The sequence below is a fragment of the Hemiscyllium ocellatum genome, chromosome 8 (genome assembly GCF_020745735.1).
Source record: "Hemiscyllium ocellatum isolate sHemOce1 chromosome 8, sHemOce1.pat.X.cur, whole genome shotgun sequence".
NCBI lineage: Eukaryota > Metazoa > Chordata > Chondrichthyes > Orectolobiformes > Hemiscylliidae > Hemiscyllium > Hemiscyllium ocellatum.
Window position 1 is genome coordinate 86,247,143 of NC_083408.1, and position 20,641 is coordinate 86,267,783.

General features: G+C 38.4%; 1 protein-coding gene across 3 annotated transcripts in view; it reads right to left on the reverse strand.

The window, feature by feature from the left end:
• Window positions 1-20,641, reverse strand: part of rtn1a (reticulon 1a) — a 246,483-nt gene that overhangs the window by 114,557 nt on the left and 111,285 nt on the right. For all 3 annotated transcript variants that reach the window (XM_060829320.1, XM_060829319.1, XM_060829322.1), the window contains 2 exons: window positions 14,280-14,954; window positions 8,825-9,637 (listed from right to left, as the gene is read on the reverse strand). In XM_060829320.1, the coding sequence (XP_060685303.1) occupies window positions 8,825-9,637; window positions 14,280-14,954 (1,488 nt within the window). The remainder of the gene's footprint in view (window positions 1-8,824; window positions 9,638-14,279; window positions 14,955-20,641) is intronic.

Below are 20,641 nucleotides of genomic sequence, written 5' to 3' on the forward strand. Positions count from 1 at the left end.
GTCATCTCAGTCCCAGGATAGTCTGCAGGAATTCCTCAGTGTATTGTCCAAGACCCAACCATCTTCACAGCTTCATCAATGGACCTTCCCTCTATCACAAGGACAGAAATTTATGTATTTATTGATCATTGCATCATTTTCAGCACTGTTCACTACACCTTAGAAACTGAACTAGCTGAAACCTTTATGAAGCAAGTCCTGGACAACATCAAGAATTGGTTTCCATTGAGAATCTAACCATCTCTCCTTGATATTCAATGGCATTGCCATCAGTGAATCCAACACTACCCTGGTGGTTACCATTAACCAAACCCGGAGTGGTTCAGCCATGTTATGACTATAAAAGCAAGTTGCAGACTATGAATTCTGAAAAGAGTAACTCACTGCCTGTCCCTTGTCAGTCCACTGTCTACAAGGCTGAAGTCAGAGGCGAGATGGAATACTCTCCACTTTCCTGAATAAATACAGCTTGAAAACACTCAAGAAACTTTATTCCATCCAGGACTAAGCAGCCAGTTTAATTAGCACCACATTCACCACCATTAACATTGATTCCCTTCATCACATATGCACAGTGGCAGTAGTGTGTACCATTTCAAAACTCCTTATTAATACCCACTAAATCTATGATCTCTGCCATCTAGAAGAATAAGAGTGACAGATATATGGGAATATCATCACCTGCAAGTTCCTGTCCAAGCTATGCACTAACCTGACTTGGAACTATATTGCCAATTATTCTTGGTCATGGTAAGAAGGTTCTGGCATTCCTTTCTTAACAGTAACGTAGGTGTATATACATTCCAAGTACTGAATAAGTTCAAGAAGGCAGCTCACTATCACCTTCTTGCAGTTGGAATGGGCAATTAAAGCTCGCCCAGTCATTGATGTTCACAACCCACAAACCCAGTAATTTGGCTGTGATCTTACATTACGCTTGCAGCATGAGTTCCAACATTCCTGAAGCTCATAGAATACTTTTTCCTCATGATGCAAACACACGATGGGTCAGGACAGAGTATTTTGTGAGAAACTATCCGTTGACAGAAGGATCAGAAAATAGAAGACACAGTTTAAGAACATTAACAAATGAAACGATAGTGACAGAAGTAATGACATCAGGAGGAAATGCAAATGTCTAGAATCTGTAATTAACTACCTGAGAGTGTGGTGGAATACATTAAATCACCACATTCAGTTAATGATTTCATCCTTTTTTAAATAGAAAACATTTAGAGAAAAGGCTGGGTACTGGGATCCAGTGAATTACTGAGAAGTCGCACAGAGGCAGTGGACTGAATAGCTGAATAGAGCTGAAATAATCTATCATTTTAAGATGAACATTTCATAAATTTCACTTCATTCAGCTTCCTTTTCTAAAATAGACTGGTAGTAGCTGATCTAGTAGAAATTTTAATTTTTCCTAAACATTATAACATTTCAATGCATAAACTGTCAACTTAACTCAATCCTCTGTAGTACAAAGGCCACAATTCATCACCAAGCTGTTTTGTTATATGCAGCCTTTTTCTTAACTCAACACATAAGGCAGAATTTAATCTATGCATGCCTTTTCTAATAAGCAGAACCACAATTGGCCATCACTTCTGCTTTTGTGTCAGAAACTAACGCCCATACAATTCATATGAAATCTTAAAGGTCTGGCACACAAAACATGTTGTAAATATAATTGTTCTGCAGATCTGGGCAGGCTATAAATAAGTAGGACATCTGAGCCGTCCTTCATTCCCCCTTAGGTCTCCTCAAGTTTGTCCCATCATCACTCCTTCCTACATGCCTCTAGCAAGCACTTAAGCAAGACTATCATTGAAAATGGTTTCAATTTTGGCTGTAGTAGGCTTGAGTGGTGCAAAGATCAGTGGTGGCGTCTCATCTACTTACAACACCTACTTTCTGGGCAGCATGGTGGCACAGTGGTTAGCATGCTGCCTCACAGCAACTGTCTGTGTGGAGTTTGCATATGTCTGTGTGAGTTTCCTCCGGGTGCTCCGGTTTCCTCCCACAGTCCAAAAAAATGTGCACGTTAGATGAATTGGCCATGCTAAATAGCCCGTAGTGTTAGGTGAAGGGGTAAATGTAGGGGAATGGGTCTGGGTGGATTGCTCTTCGGAGGGTTGGTGTGGACTTGTTGGGCCGAAGGGCCTGCTTCCACACTGTAAGCAATCTAAAACATATATAAATGGTTTTCATGAACAGGCAGCCTATTAAATCTATGTCCTGATGATACAAAGAGAGAGGGTTATCAGTTGACAATGAGCTGAGTAAACTGAGTCTATATTCCTTGGAGTTTAGAAGAATGGGAAGCAGCCTCATTGAAATGTACAAGGTTCTGAAGGGGCTTGATGTGGTGGTTGCTGAGAGATTGTGTCCATTGGTCAGGGAATCTAGAACAAGGGGCACAATGTTCAATATAAGGGGCTAATCATTTAAGACAAGGTTAATTGAAGCTAGTTCACTCAAAAGATGGTAAATCTTTGGAAGTCTGTACTCCAGAGATGTAGAAGCTATTTTAGAATATAGAGAAGGCTGGGATAGAAAGGTTTTTTTCAGAATCTCAAAGAATCAATGGATAGGGAGAAAAGTTGAAGCCCAAGATCAGTCATGATTGTATTAAATGATGGAGCAAGCTCTTAAGGTCTATGATATGCTCCTGCTTCTATTTCTACCACTTCGTATGCTCTAAAGATCCAAGTATATTCAGAATTAAAGGCAACATTTTCATGTCGACTACATGGCATTCATGAATTGCAACATTAAAAATAGCTTTCACCTCCAGTCTAATTTCTCAAGTAAATTAAACAAAGTTTGACTCAAAATATGTTTGTGAAAATTTATATTGTTCGTAGCTTTACTGTAGGGCTCAATTTACTGTGCTCTAAAATGTAGCATAATAATGATGTAATTCACTTTGTCACAGTTATAAAACAAATCCCATACCAACCATCCAGATATCCCCAATTTAGGGAAGACTTAAGTCAAAGAACTAAAGTTTTAAACTGTTAACCAATAAATTATGAAATGGGATCACTTCAACCGATAGTAAAAGGAAACTTGATCAACCACTTGGGAAGGAAATGTGGCACTACATCTCAGAGGTGGAAAGGCAGTGTATTACCCAAAGCTTCACAGTTCAACTACCAGAAAAATAAAGCACATCCCAATTTTAATTCTGAATCTTTTATATTATGTCATAAAGTTGTGCCAATTTTTAAACTTCCTTTTGATTCATTTGTTTAGAATAAACTTACTGTTTAATACAAAATGTGAATATCTGGTAGAATAGCAACCTTCTTAACAGACTAATCAAATCACTCTTCATAATGTATCTATAATTTCATTTAAATATTTTGATAGATGCTTTCTGTTCATTTTCAGGTTAGCATTATATTTGGTCTCAGGTACACAAACCGATTTAAAAGAATCAAAAACAGAAATTGTTGTAAACGCTCAGCAGGTCTAGCAGCATCTGTGAAGAGGAATCAAAGTTAATGTTTTGGGTTTGATGACCTTTCATAGATGCTGCTAGACCTGCTGAGATTTTCCAGCAATTTCTGTTTTTGTTTCCGATTTACAGCATCTCAGCTCTTTCAATTCTGATTGAAAAGAATCCTGGGCAGGATTTTCCAATATTATTTTGGGCATCAAATTCAAGTCACTACCATGTACCATGTTGTCAGCAGTTTTTCCTGGACTGACCAGGTAAAAAGTAGCCAAAAGGGTGATCACTATCTAATTATGGATGCCTTCACCTGAATTTTGAATTAAAACAGTGCAGTGATTCAGTTATTTTATAAATCATTGATGTCAATGCACTCGGGATACTGTATCACTTCTAGTTGCAAAAGTGATAAAATGTTAGTAATTGTAAGGATACAGAAGCCGGAAACCAGAATATCTGAGGGTGTATGGGGACTGGAATATGAAGAGCTACTGGACATATTGTCAATGTAAAAGGGCAGATTAGCAGGAAACATGTTGGTTGTTTTTATGACTCAAAGGGATTACATTATGCAGACCAGAACAGTAGTTCTGAAAAACGTGTCCTGTGTTGAGGAGGGGTGAATTCAACATGAATTTGCAGCAACATTATTTCTGTGAGCTCTTGGCAAATCTATGGGAGACAGAGAAGCCATTAGCATTGATGCATTCAAATATAAATTGGCTAATATTTCTTTCAGGAAATAACATTTTGTTCTAAGTTGATGACTAATTTAAAACATGACATATGCAAATGAAAAACACTTGAGTAGGTGATGTTGGATCCAAACTTTCCAAAGATTTTCCATAGCAGATGTTTTCTTGTGTTTTGTCTGGATCAGCTGCAGAATAATTGATAAACATTGATTGCTATTAGGCGAAACTGAGGACTGCAGATGCTGGAGATTAGAGTTGAAGGTGTGGTGCTGGAAACACACAGCAGGTCAGGCAGCATCCAAGGAGCAGGAAAATTGACGTTTCAGGCAAAAGCCCTTCATTAGGAAAGCTATTAGTCAATTTCATTATCATGTGACTACCGCTAAGCTAGAAGGCAAACTAAATGGACCTTAGTTTTTGTTTGTCAAGCAATTCTCAAGTTATTACTTCTGAGCAATCCCCCCACTAAATCTCCCATAGAAGACATAAAAATTTTGCTTTGAAAATTCTGCTTCTCAAGCTTTCCTAAAAAGAAGTAATAATTATATGACTCAGTACTAAAGTGAAAGCAATGATCTGATTTTATGGCTAGTATTATGGTAAAACAAAACTTGGAAAGACTATTGATCTACTGTCAGTATTACAATTAAGAAAGAAGCAATCAGATCTTTTTCTAATGATGAATGAGAAAGCCACCCATTTTTCCATTCCACATTCCAGACATCCTTATAATTGGTGGTGTGGCAAAAACTCTATTATTGATTGTGGTTTGTTAAAATACTATGTGCTTCATCGATTATCTTTAAGGGAAGCAATGTAATGGTATGGATAGATCAATAGATGTACTCTATTGCTTTGAAAATGAGCTGGTTATATTATCCAAATGATGAAGACCAACAGATATAGCTAAGAGTAACTTATTTGTGTATTTTTGACCAGCAATGGAAAGCTTTTTACTGGTCATTACCAGGTGCATGCAGCCTATGAAGCAAATGCATGCACAAAGACAACAATATCATCATCACCATGTTTATGTCAGTATAAATTCACACTGTGTGTCCTGATATTTCAGTTATAAATTGTCATCCAGTAACCATGATTTTACTTTGTTAGAAATTAATAAGTTATACTTACAATATCACTATAAAATAGCTTTGTCCAGTACATTAACATGGGCTGGAACTATTTATCTTAGATGTGTTAATAACTTCATCTTTTTAATTAAAAACCTTACATTGAAGAAGGGCAGGGATGGGTGTATTTCAATGGTTAGTGATGGGTGCATTTTTATTCTTGATGGCTTCTTGCACTTGGGCATTGGGAAATGATATTGGAACTTTCTGATGCAATTAAAGCAGAGCTTGCGAACATCAAAGTAAATTATGAAAGATCGTTTTACTGAGAAGCAATATGAAACAATGGACTTTCTAAGAAAGGTCCAATAGGAGTAAATATGGAATGGGGAAAAGATGTATGAACAGGGGTTTCTAGGAATTCAAACAAATAATTTAAAAGTATGTAACAGCAAGCAAAATCATACAAATAAATGTATTTAGTTGGTATATCAGTGTATTTCTTACAGTCACATTGCATTCCTATTTTAGTCACATTAATTCAGTCATATTTGTATCACAAAGACCTGTCATTTTCTCAAAATTATATTGGAGATGAAGGAGAAATAATTTTGCTTCAACTAAAGAAGAATTGGTGTACACAATATCTAAATCCCCTTTTCTTGAAGTTTGCTCTTGAGGAATCTTCATTCCACTGTATGACACTCAGAATTTGTGGTTTCACTAAATTCCTTATAGAATCCCAGAATTTCTGCGGTGAAGAAAACTGTGAAACTACCATGTGTGGACACAATGATGATGCAAAATGAAGAGAAATGAGACATTTTAGTCTTTTCACTTCACACTCCTGTCCTTGTAACCCTCTGATAAATCAAGAGGTTATTATTAGATTTACCATGTGATTAAACATAGCTTTTTCAGCTGCCTCAGATCAGAGAGTTTCGGAGGGGATTCCTGGGTACTGCCAAAGACAATCACAAAGGTAAAGCATACACAGCAGACCTTTACTTTAAAACTGCTCAGCTTTTCTCACACTATCGCTGGTGCAAGACCTTGCCAAGAGATGAGCCCCTGCCAGATCTTTGAGGAGAAAGTGAGGACTGCAGATGGGCTCATGCCTGAAACGTCGATTCTCCTGCTCCTTGGATGCTGTCTGACCTGCTGCGCTTTTCCAGCAACACACTTTCAGCCATGCCAGATCTTTGGCACTGCAATATTAAAATATCCAGGCCAGTCAATGTATGGAAATTTATATGTCTGGATGGGTGCATGCATCTCAAACAGGAAATAATAGACTTGCTAGTCTAGCATCTGTTGCAGGGAAATTATTGGAATCTATAATTAAGGGCAGAGTGAGTGAACATATTGGGAAATTTGAGCTATTTGGAAAGGACCAAACATGTATTTGTAAAGGGTCAATAATGTTTGATGAGCTTAACTGAATTTTTTGAGGAATAACTCAATAATTGATATGAGAATGTTTATGACTATAATACATATGGATGTCCACAAAGCATTCAATCATTCAAAACTGCAAGATAAAATTAAAGCTCATGGAAGGGAAAGCAAATTGTTAACCTGAACAGGACATTGGTTAGTGAGTAGAAGATAAAGATTAGGAATAACAGGCATAAACTATTAGAAGAGAAGTGTCCTACAAGGTTTTTGGTGGAGTCTAAACTCTTCACTATAGCTATGAATGATTTGGTTAAGGACAATGCAAAAAAGGCAGGTCCAGTGTAAACTGGAACAGCTCCAGAGTTAATTGAGAGCAGGTAATGTTCTTTGCACTTTATATTTTTTCCCCATCCTCTCAGGGCTCTTGTAGCACAGTGGTACTGCCACCACTGAAAATATGGAGTAAATACATATGGCAGAAATGAGGTTAAAGGGGTAGGTAGGAAGTATGGTATGGCATAAATTAGCAGTGAATTGACACAGGCACTACAAAGGATCACAAGAGTTTGAGAGAGGGGTATGAGCTGGCTCATTACCAATAAAAGGACCATGGGGGTTGGGTACAAGGCATAGAATGCCATGAAGGATGCAAGGGGTGGATACATAAGTGGTATATGTGAAGCATTAGGAGTGTGTGGCAATGTGATTGCTAAGGGTTGGAGAGTTGTTTTATTCTTTATTCTTTTCTTGAACTTCAATGCAGAACTAGCATGTGGAAGCAGGAGACCTTCCGCCGAGCTATCTCCACATCCAACATTCTTCAGTGCTTGAGGGGTCAACTACCTAATTTCTCAGGTAACCTACCAGCCAAGAATGAAAATTGCAACTTCCGAGGCATCGTTACCGTGGGGTGAGTTTGCACATCATGGACTTGTCCCAACAATGCTTTGAATGGGAACAAAATACAGGCCTGAGTCCATATAATTAGAGGAATAGAAATTGAAGGGAAAGTAGATTTGTTATAGCTGTATAAAGTCTATCTAGACTACTATGTTCAGCTCAGGGCAATATACCTTTGAAATAATATGCCCTTTGAAGGAAAGTAGCATAAATTCATCCTTATGATATTGTGTTTTCAAGGGTTAGATTATGATGGAAGAATAACCAGACTTCTATTCCATGGAGGAAAGAATGTTCAGGTCTGATTTGTTTAAGGTTTTCGAATCTTACAAAAAAACTGAAAGCGTAAACAGAAATGTTTTTCACTGATAGGGGAGACTGGAACAAGGGGATAAATTTAAAATCAAAGCCAGCTTTTCCAAGAGTGAAGTTAAGAAACACATTCATGTGAAGACTGGCAAAACTATGGAACTATGCTGCAAAAATCAATGATATTAAATCTGAAATTGAAAGTTTTTTAATGAGACAAGGATACAAAAATAATGCGGAGCTAAGGTTAGTGAATGGATTTAAGGCATAGATTTACTGTGATCTGTCTGAATTGAAAGGTTGAATGGCCTAGTCCTTTCCAACGCTGGGTAGAAGCCAGAAAAGGTAACCTTTTATTGATTTGATAATGTTTTAAAAATCATATTCTCATGTAGTTAAATAAAGACAATTTTCAAGTTGAAATACACATTTAAAATTCATTATCCAGAACGATCTTTACCCCTGCTTTATCCAATTAATCAGACAGCAATTTTACTAATTACAGTAGATAAGCAGAGATTGGCAGTTACTTTACTAGCATTCAAATCTTTAACAAGAGAGATAACTTTACACATTAATGTTAGCTGTGCCCAAGAGTGAGACCTTTGAAAACATTTTCAAAAGTTGGCATTTAATAAATGGCTGTTAGTTAAGTGCACTGCCTCATAAATAATTCAAATGTTTGCATTTCACTTAGTTTACTTTACCTGAATGGTTGACAGGCATTACACATCATACTTAAATTCTAGAGATGGTGGACACTAGGTCAGGGTAGGGATAGGGAGCAAGAGAGAAAAATCAGTCTGCGGAAATTAACAAAGATTAACATAAAATAATATAAAGTAATTAAACATGCAACCAATGTCAAGCAATGCTTTGAAGACTTCTAAAAGGCAAGTTGTGAACAGATGCATTTTCAATTTTAAATTAGTGAGATTTGAAGATGGTTTAAAATAAATTATTAATATCAGAGTAATGGCGAAAGTTACCTGATTTCTTATTGAGTACCAGTAGAAACTGCTCAGAAGTAATAGGCTGGCTGTTGTCGAAATCTTTTCCAGTCTTGGCTCTGTCTGAGGATTTGTTATCACTTATTTTTCCAACTGTTTCTTCAGAGACTTCTTCTGGAGATGGTTCTTCAACTACTACCTCAGGTGTAATGAAAGCTTCTGAATAATCGAGAGGGGTAAGGGGCTCAATAGTGGCTGCCTCAGTTCCATTAGAACCTTTCAGAATAAAAGTTGCAGGATACTCAGCTAATTGACTTGACTGATGATCTGATTCTTGTTGGTTGTCCATTATCAAGGCTTTTTCAGCAGACTCTTTCCCCATGCTACTAGATTTCATAGGGGAGCCTTGTTCTCTTTGGAGACTCTCTTCAGATGCTGATGAAACATCATATGGATCAATGATGAGCTCACTGTCAAGCTCAGCTTCACGTTCCTCCCTCAAGATGCTATACTGGACCGAAGAAACGGAAGAAGGTGGAGTCCCACCAGCCTGTCTGAATGCCATATAGCTGCAATCTTCTGCTTCTTCCACAGACAGTGATTCATCTGGTACTACCTCTATCTCAGAATCTCCAGATTCAGCACTGCTGGCCTCTAGATCTAATGTCGTTGCTGGTAGATTTGACAAATTCTGTGCAGACTCATCTAATTTTGTTAAGGCAGCACTTGGGGAGCTCTCTTCTTCTGTGGTATTTAAAGAAAAACACTGAGTTTGCTCTGATGTCTTGCTGGCAACAGGGTGTTCCTCCTCCAGAAAATGGTAAGCAGCTTCAATCTGTGAATCAGACTCTTCTGCAATCATAAATGCAGACAGAAAATATGCTCAGTGAGCACCCAAAGTTTTTTTTTGCTGTTGTAATAGTACATCAAGTTTATTATCAACACCACATCTGTTAAGTTTTGCATTTTTAAAAGCTCAGTTGTATGTCAAGGAAGGAAGAGCTAGACTGAAAATGCATCCTCGTAAAACAGATTCTTGTTGCAAATGGACTTTTTAATCTCATAGTCATCAAGTTGGTGGGCAAGCATTCTGAAACTATACCTTGCTTAAAATGCTCTTTGGCTGGTCTTATAGATGTGTACAAGAACAAGCCAGCAATGGTATTGCCACTAATCTTTTCTCTACCCATTTTAGGGAGCTACTATAATATACATCTAATATTTCCCGACTTAACAACAGAGTGTAGCAGTAAATTCAACAATTGGTCATGTCAAATGTGGCTTTCCCTAATAATTCAACATGCCCATTTCTAGTTCTTCATTTAAAGTGCTAGTGAATAATTTAGTCTACCTTTCATGGATGCTTTTTCCAGTACTGTCCCACTGGATGTTATAGGCATGTCAGATTCTACTCACTAGCAGAGCATTTAAAAAGGAAGGCACTGCATTAACTTTCACAATCAAGGATATAAAACTGGAAACTTTACATGCCCATCTAACTTCAAGGTACTGTACACAATTCCACTGACCCAAAGACTGACTGCTATGCAGTAATTATTAGAAATGCCCTGTTTGAATTTTAAGAGCCATTTAAAAAAAACAAAGCTGTATTTAACTTTAAGGTCCCTCTATAAGTCAGGAATCAAGAAATGGAAACTTAATTTGATACAGCTAAGCATTCTCATTCTTAAATTGCAGAGGGATGTGGTTTTCAAATAATAGATGGGATGATGTCATTTCACTGAAATACTTCTACTATTTGTGCACATGACAGGATATAAATTCACAAACTTTTCACATTTTTTTTAACTATTTTACAAATAAAAATTAGAGGGACACTCAAACACCTTAAAAATTGTGTATTTCATCCCTCTCCATTTTATAGAGCAGGAAATTAAAAATGCACAGTAGCAAGTTTCCAAAAAACTGAAGCATACTGGCACCAGGCAATTTAGGGAAACATAGTGGATGCTTCTTTTTAAGCTAAATGCAATTACAATAAACCATGAATGAATATCAGTAGCAATGAAGGTCAAATCTTAAAGGAAAATTATTTACACTTTCAATTAATTATTTGTACGAAATAAATCTTTACTACCATTATTTATGATAATGCTGGGAACAACATGCAATGACATCAGTTGAAAATACTGGATTAAGAGTAGCACTGGTGATGGCTTTAAACACATCTAAGCAAGGTACAATACCAATCCAGTTTTTGGCCAAAACAACACAATGTATATCATGCACATTCTCTGGAAGTGTTGGATTAGTATATCATACACAAATGTGTGAAGCTGGCAAGAAGAGACAGCAGAATATTCTTACTGCGATGCTGATCATGGTTAGATATTCTGTCAACAACCATCAAGGCTCATACGTGAATAGTACAAGAAATGGATCAGCATAATGGAATTTTACCCCAGGAAGAAATCAATGACAAAAGAAGAGAAGATAGGAGGAGGAAAACTGGTAGGAAAGTAAAGCTTTCAGGGTCATGAAAGTTGAGAAAGAAAAGAAAAACAAGGAATGAATGCAATTTTCAGGGAAAAAAAAAAATCAGCATGGTGGCTCAGTGGTTAGCACTGCTGCTGCACAGTGCTAGGACTGGAGTTCGATTCAAACCTTGAGTGGCTATCTGTCTGGACTTTGCATACTCTCCAAGTATCTGCGGGGAATTCTGCCAGGTGCTCCTGTTTCCTCTCAGTCCAAAGATGTGCTGGTTGGGTGTATTGGCCATGCTAAATTTACATAGTGTCCAGGGATGTGCAGGCTAGGTAGATTAGGCACTGTAAATATAGGGATGGGCTGGGAGGTGGGGTGCTCTTTTGAGGGTCAGTGCAGACTTGATGGGCTGAATGGCCTCTTTCCACACTTTAGGGATTCTGCGACACATGAAAGGTGTAGCAAAGCTATTTTCCCATGAGGAAGGTTTGCTCACCAAATTTAATTGAAAATCTAAATTCAGAGAGTTTCCGGAGTATGTTGGAAATAGAATCTTATTAACACTAACTAAATAGCACTATTCAATTGGTTGAGGTTGTGAAAGGTCAACTAATTTTGAGGATAACTCTTCTCTGTTGTAGAAAACATGGTACATCTAAAATTTAACTGGCACAGTCATTTATAGAAAAACCACAAATTAGAAGCTTAAATAGTCATTTGATAGTATAGAACAAAGTAATATTGAGAAAAGACACATTTTGTCAAAGCCTTTCATCTTATACTCGTGCTCTTCATGTAAATTGTCCTAATATAAAAATGTCATTCACTTTTATGCAGGATGGAAAGGGTGCGCTGATCGATTGGGACGTGGATTCTGATCAGTAGAGGCCTTGCCATGGACAATGTATCAGTTAGATGATGAATAACCATTAACTGCCAAGCTTTGTTTTACTTTAAACCAAGTTGACTTTGGTTGGTCAAGATGAGGAGGAGCTGGTGTTGGATTGGGAGGACAAAGTTAAAAATCACACAACACCAGGTTTTAGTCCAACAGGTATATTTGGAAGCAAGTGATTCCAAATAAACATTTTGGACTATAATGTGTTGTTGTGGCTTTTAACCTGGTTGATCAAGGCATTGCCCTAGAAATGAACAGAGAATGGTGATTACTCTGTTCTGCTGAAACAGATACAGCTTGTTCTGTTTGCAAAGAACAGGGCCTTCTTCATTAATATATGTAGCTTCCAAAACAAACAAATGCACCACACTGACAATCTTAAATTGGTTGTCTGTGTAATTCTTAGCACATTTATCTAAACGCAAAATCACATCCAAAATTGGATATGATGTTTGAAGTTGTGCAAATGCAGACTGGTTGGATAGAGTCAATACCTTACGTGTTGTGAACAAGCAAAATGAATATGTTATTTGACATGACCCAACAGTCTATCAGATGTGCAGCCGACATAGTAGCAACACTGGGAGTAGAAATTCCTATAATGTTCAGTAACCTACAGCATAGCAAGAAGCAGCATAACACAGCTAGCTTCACCTGTTTAAATTGTTTGAACTGATCATCTTTAATCTGAGGTAGACTGTGCACTTTTCAGGACCAACAGTAGCAGCCTTAGGACTGTTCCTGAATTGACACGATGTATAGCAAGAAATAATCTGATCAAGTTAACAATTATCCCACAGGATGGCTTTGAAGTACCCTATTTCAGCATCAAGTTTGCACAGTGAACAAGTGGGTTGGGACCTCTGACAAGATTGCTGGAAAGACCAATCTTATAGCATACAGAATCTCACACACCAATGAAGAAAGGCTTGTGGTAGACAGCAGTCGAAATCCTCTGATTATTTTCTCAAAGACCATATCAAGGAAAGGAAGGTCATTTGAATATTCCATTTCAAAGGTGAATTTGAGTGCAGGATGGATCCCATTGAGGGTGCATAAGGAAATTCTTGCATACATATTTGCATTCTTCAAAGAAAGCAAATATGCTATCATACTGGAAATATTCAAGGAATAGGAAAGGCTTCAACAAAATGTTGTCTTTTTAGACCATGATAAAGGATCTTCAACACAAACTCATACAGGGAAAACATGCAGGTACAAATGAGTGTGCCTATCATCACTGACCTAAATTTTAATGTTTTTATTTAAAGGTGGGTATCTGATAGTTTTAACAAGAACTATCCTTGCTGAGTCCTGAAGACTAACTTTTTTTGCTGGTAATCCAAAAACAGAATCAGTAACTAGCGGTTGGCAGAGTTAATATTAATTCAATAGAAATTAAGTAACAAACCACTAGATGAAAGTAAATCTGTCAAGACGTCTGCATTAAAAAAATGTGGTCAAAAGTGGTTAAGTCACCTGTGCAGCTTTAACAAGCCTGGTACATTAAAATCATCTCTAATTTTTAACATTTATGAGTCAAAGAGAAGAGAAAATAAGACAAGTAAAGAGAGAAAGAGAAAGAAAGACAGGCAGTTTTCTTCATTATTCAATTTTTTTTTTAAAATAAAGTGGAAGCATGAAAGAAACATGAAAAAGACTAAGAAAGGAACAGAGGAAGTTACTGAGATAGACAACATGCATTTTAAAAATCGGTTTGCATTGATTAAACATGCATCAATCACGGTGTACTTGTGCGAGCAAGCACAAGGATGCATAGTTTTTCATTTACATTTCACGTTTTTTTGTGTCCTTTCATACTGTGCTTTCAGTGACCATTTTTATGCCATTTCATTTTCTTTCTTGATGGCGAAACCACCCAGCTACATAAATAGGATGGTCAATTAAGGAACAGAAATATCGTGGTAAGTTACATAAAAGCCAATGATTTACAAATGTTCAACTTTTTTTCAAAAACAAGCCAGATAAAGGGGAAAATGGAAAATGTTCAAGTTAAACAGAATGTCAACATAGAGAAACACACACACACACACCAAACGATTACTCTAGTTCAACAAACAAAGACAATTTTGGAATTGTGTGTATGCACACTGCCAACTTTTTAAGAGTAACTCACATAACATTTGTTACCTGAGCTTGAGGGAGTAGGCGTTTGGGAGATTGGGCTGTCATCATCTGGCTCAGATACAGTCACAGTTGGCAATACATCAGATCCTTGTTTGTGTTTCATGTCTTGTTCACGCTGAGACTTGCACCTGCTATTGGGATCTACTATGGTTTCTAGCTCAGTAAGCAAAACATGGGCTGGTGATGCACATGTATCCACTGTGTGAACGTTGTGCTGGGTGTCCTCCATTTCCCATTTCTCTGAAATGTCTTCATCTGAAGGCTCTTCCACATATGGTGCAGTCGTTGATTCCTCAGGACTCAGACAGGGGCTCATTTCTTCTACCAATTTTATCTCCTCAACTGACTTTTTTGGAGCTTCTGGGGAGGCTTCTATGTCAGCTGATGTGTTATCTAGAAAAGACATTTTCTCTTCCCAGTGCATCTTGGATAACTCCTGAACTTTTGATTCGTCTGAATGACACATATCAATGTAGTTTTGGAATTCTGTCTTCTCTGCGCAAACAGGGTCCACCAAAGCTTTGGCCAAGTCAATAGAATCCCCTGGTACCATCTCTATTCCAAAATCTGAGCTGGTCATACCGTGAGACTCAAAGCTTAGAACTTGTCTTGTTGTGCCAATCTCTGGACTATACTCTTCCAAACCTGTTGAGCTAACAAGTGATCCTTCTGTAACTTCTAAAAAGAAAATGAGAAAGATGGAATAATGATAATTGTGATTTTAGCTCTTAATTCTGCATTTAATCCAACACTGTAATTTGTCCAAATGGTTTATGTGAGGCTGTGTACTAACAGTTCATTGAAGGTATTCTCCTTTACAGCAAGATTCACACAAATAAATTGAAGCAGTAGCATCTATAATGAAGCACCAGGCATAAGAAACTATTGATACAACAGTGAGCTTCTTTAGAATGAAGGTTAATTTTGTCCTTAACTGATTTCAAAACTAGTAACGGTATGTGTTAGAAATCCGTCTTCATATTAAAGGAAATATTGTTAGAATCTTGTTTTATTGAAGGCAATACATAAGTTAAAAATGCATAATTAAAAACAAGAAGGGGGCATGCAACAATAAATAGCACAATTACAAAAGGTAATTGTCACTGGAGAGCATCCTAACATTTTACAGCATGTAAAGGGCACAGTAATGCAGAATATATTTAACTGTTATCTACATTGTTAGTTGTGATATGCATTACAGAAACCTTTTCATTATATAGACAGCCTTACCAAATCCAAAATATTTGATACAATACTTCAAATGTTTGACTTGCTAGCTACTGTAATTTCATGATCTGTAATTTTATTATTTACATTATTAAAATGATTAACCACACAATAAGGAAAGAACATTAACCTATTATTCAAATGTTCCCTGCTGCATTTATTTTTCTTTAGGTTCAAACTTTCATTTCCTTCCCTGATATCTAATCTTTATTTCTTCATTTTAATGAGATCATCTTACAGCAACCTATACCATCCTTTCTTGATTACAGCTTCTCATTTCCCAATATCATCAAACCTTAAAGTGAAATGAATACTGTTTTGCTTTCTTTCCTTGCTCTCCATTGTACATATACATTGGAATGGTGTTTCTCATCAAAAACAATGCTCTTCATCACTGATATTAATAAGAGATGGTTCTTATAGTACACTTCTGGTTTTACTTACCGATATTTTTAGTTAGTTTAACAGAGACCTACAAAAGGTATATGCATGGTGATGACAAGTTAGGGCTGACCGGAATTTGAAAAACACTCTTTGTCACAGTTTTGCCATAAAAAGTGCATTAATCCTTTATTGCATGTCTTAAAAATCTGGACAATAAAGTAAAGGTCTATGAAATAGGGACCTTTGAAATGTGGATGCTAAATATTCCACATATAGACCATAAGACAAATGAAGATATATTTGAATTTGCAAGAGCAAAACTTACTCTTTTTTGAAAAAAAAAGTGATATCCAGAAGACAAAATATTCGTCTTTCAGCCACTTGATCAGAGATACAGAGATCTCTTCTCAAGAAGAAAGTAGAGAGCAGCAGACCCATGTGTATTTGGATGACAGATGTCAGATTTGTTGTAGATGAGCTATGGTGAGTATGTCAGAATGGCACAAGACAGACAAGGGTGGCATACCATGACAGCAGATCTCATGGTGACAGCAGCTGCAAGCAGCAGTGATCGTTTCTTGGAAATAAAACTCTTAAATATTGGCAAGGAACTGCAAATGATGAGGGAAGATCTGTAGTCTGCCAAACAAGACAGTTATCAAAAGGAGTGCTAATGACATTGCTTAAACTTTTAATGATTATAAGCAGAGAATATTTGAATAGATGAAAAAGTTAAATATTAAGATTTTGCACTTGCAATCAGGGTGAAATGAAAGAAATGTGATCTTTGTCGAGAATTACTGACACTACTGCATCAGGCAGAATAGAGGGATAACATACTTTGTTTAACATGTATGACTGGTGCAAGAAAATTTAACAAGATAGTTTATTTGGAATATCTTTGTTCTGCTATTTGAGAACCTTCAAAATGCTTCCTACAAGTCTGCATTGAACTCACCTCATTCAGCAGAAAGCCTATTACACTTGCAGCCTCTGGCAGTATTTTACCCAGAGCAGCGGAAGGCACTTCTCATTCGGGAAGCTCAGCAGCTTTAGCTATGGGGGTTGGTGCCAGGCAACCATCCCTTGGACACTGTGGCTCCTCATCCACTTTGCTGAGACATCCAACTGTGGATGTACTTTGTCTGCTTGGCATGTTGAGACTGCTGTAGCTAGTGCTGCTGATGCTATGGATCTATCAGTCAATACTATTGGCTAGCGGCTCGTTAAAGTGGGGCGTTACCCGAGAATGGAATTCAAGTCTCACTTAAAGCAATTAACAGTGCTCCAAGCAGTAAGCTGCTGCATGGTAATGGTCAGGATAATGGGTGGACTTCTTGCCACCAAGTCCAACCCTATGCACCGGATGACATTTTAGTCCACAAAATCTAGGCCCAAGTTTCCTTGATATCATGTCAAAGCATAACTGTGAAAACAAAAATCATACTTTCAGCTGCTATATATTCTCAGGGATTGACCCTAAACCCAAGCACAGGGGTTTGCTATTGTTCAAACATCCTTCTTCTCATGCATGTGGCAATGCACTCCAGATACTATATGTCCAAGGCTGTTTGCAGTCTAACCTTTGGCACCTGCTGGGAAGCTCATTCCCATTCATGTTGCATGACTTTAGTTCCCCCAAATTATTGTCATTCACTACCACATGCTCATGACCGTTGATGAATCCCCTGCCCATGTAAACAAATCTGAACTATCCAGTATCCTCATACCTCACTTAACATAATATCATTAGTAATTAGTAATCCTATTATGGTTATGATTTAATTTACTCTGCAGTTCGAGAGTAGGGAGACAGCATCAGAAGGAATGCTTTTTTTTAGCAGAATAAACGCAACTACAGAAGCACGATGGAGGAGCCAGGTAGAATTGACTGGGGGAGGAGCCTAGCAAGAAAGAGAATGAAACAACAATGGCAGGGGTTTCTGGGAGTGATTCAGGAGACACAGTAGAGATTCGTCCTAAGGAAAAAGAAGCATGGTACAGGGAGGATGATGCAACCATGACTGACTAGGGACGTCAGGGACAGCATAAAAGCAAAACAGAAAGCATATAATATGGTGAAGGGCAGTGCGAAACCAGAGGATTGGGAAGTTTACAATGATCAACAGAGGGAACGAGAAAACAAATAAAGAGGGAGAAGAATAAATGTAAGGGAAGCCAGCCAGTAACATAAAGAAGACTATAAGAGTTTCTTTCGATATATAAAAGGGCAAAAAAAAGACAAAAGTGGACGATGGATCATGAAAAATGACACTGGAGAGATAGTCGTGGGGAACAAGGAAATGGCTGAGGAACTGAAAAATTACTTCCTGTCAGTTTCCACAGTGGAAGACAATATCCCAAAACTTCAGGACAATGAGGGGCCAGAGCTGAGTATGGTGGCCATCACCAAGGAGAAGGTGCTAGAAAAACTGAATGGCCTGAAGGTGGATAAATCACCTGGGCCCCACAGTTCTAAGGGAGACAGCTTAAGAGATAACAGAGGTATTAGTAGTGATCTTTCAGCAGTCACAAGAAACAGGGAGGGTCCCAGAGGACTTGAAAACTGCTAGAGTGACACCCCTAATTAAAAAGGGAGTACTCATACGTGAGGAATAAGAGAATGATCAGGGAGAAGGTAGGGCTGATCAGGGATAGCGGAGGGAACTTGTGCGTGGAGTCTGAGCAGACAGGGGAAGCCCTAAATGAGGTTTTTGCTTCGGTTTTCACCAAGGAAAGGGACCTTGTTGTAAATGAGAACTTAGAGAAGCTGGGAGTACAGTCTTGACCAGATCAAGATTGATGAAGTTGATGTGCTGGAAATTTTGGAAAGCATTAAGATTGATAAGTCTCCAGGGCCAGACCAGATTTATCCTAGGCTGCTCCGGGAAGCGAGAAAGGAGGTTGCTAAGCCGCAAGCGAGGATATTTGCCCCCTCCCTCGACACAGGGGTCGTATCGGAGGATTGGAAGGAGGTGAATGTTGTTCCTCTTTTCAGGAAGGGTAATAGGGAAATTCATGGCAATTACAGACCAGTCAGTCTTACATCAGTGGTCAGCAAAGTTTTAGAAAGAATTCGGAGAGATAGGATTTATGACTATTTGGTAAAGCATAGTGTGATTAAAGGCAGTCAGCATGGCTTTGTGAGGGGCAGGTCATGCCTCACAAATCTTATTGAGGAGGAATCAAGACAGGTCAATGAAGGTCGAGCAGTGGATATGTTGTATATGAACTTCAGCAAGGCATTTGATAAGGTTCCCCATGGTAGGCTCATTCATAAAGTCAGGAGGTATGGGATACAGGGAGATTTGGCTATCTGGATTCAGAATTGGTTTGTTGACAGAAGGCAGAGAATGGTTGTAGATGGAAAGTATTCTGCCTGGAGGACAGTGTTGAGTGGGGTCCCGCAGGCTCTGTTCTTGGGCCTCTGCTCTTTGTAGTTTTTATAAATGGCTTGGATGAGGAGGTTGAGGGGTGGGGTGGTAAATTTGCTGATGACACAAAGGTTGGACGGGTCGTCGATAGTATAGAGGGCTACTGCAAGCTGCAGCGCAACGTAGATAAGATGCAGAGCTGGGCTGAGAAATGGCAGATGGAGTTCTACCTGGATAAGTGTAAAGTGATGCATTTTGGAAGGTCGAACTCGAATGCTGAATATAGGATTAAAGACAGGATGCTTGGCAGTGTGGAGGAACAGTGGGATCTGGGTGTGCAAGTACATAGATCTCTCAAAGTTGCCACCCAAGTAGATAGGGTTGTTAAGAAAACATATGGTGTTTTGGCTTTCATTAACAGGGGGAATCGAGTTTAAGAGCCACAAGGTTTTGCTGCAGCTCTACAAGTCCCTGATGAGGCCACACTTGGAATATTGTGTCCAGTTCTGGTCGCCCTACTATAGGAAAGATACAGAGGCTTTGGAGAGGGTGCAAAGAAGGTTTACAAGGATACTGCCTGGACTGGAGGGCGTGCCTTATGAAAAAAGGTTGAATAAGCTCGGACTTTTCTCTCTGGAGAGAAGGAGGAAGAGAGGAGACCTGATCGAGGTATATAAGATAATGAGTGGAATAGACAGAGTCAATAGTCAGAGACTTTTCCCCAGGGCAGCATTGACTGGCACAATGGGTCATATTTTTAAGGTATTGGAAAAAGATATAGAGGAGATGCCAGAGGTAGGTTCTTTACGCAGAGAGTTGTGAATGCATGGAATACATTGCCAGCAGTGGTGGTGGCGGTGGTGGTGGTGGAAGCAAAGTCATTGGGGACATTTAAGTGATTGCTGGACATGCACATGGATAGCAGTGGGTTGAGGGGTGCGTAGGTTAAGTTATTATATTTTACATTAGGATTAAACCTCGGCACAACATCCTGAGCCAAAGGGCCTGTTCTGTGCTGTACTTTTATATATTCTATGTAAAGCTAAAGATGGAAAATTACAGACCAATTAGGCTAACCTATGCCCGAAACATCGATTCTCCTGCTCCTCGGATGCTGCCTGACCTGCTGTGTTTTTCCTGCACCACACTTTCAACATTGATCTCCACATCTGCAGTGCTCACTTTCTTCTAATTTGTGGGTAAGATCCTGGAATCCATTGTGAAAAATGAGATTTCTGAATAGCTGGAAGTGTATGGTAAAATAGGGCAAAGTCAGGATGGTTTCATCACAGGAAGGTCAGGCCTGACAAATTTGCTAGAATTCTTTGAGGAAGTAAGGAGTAGGTTAGACCAAGTACACCCAATAGATGTTATCTACCT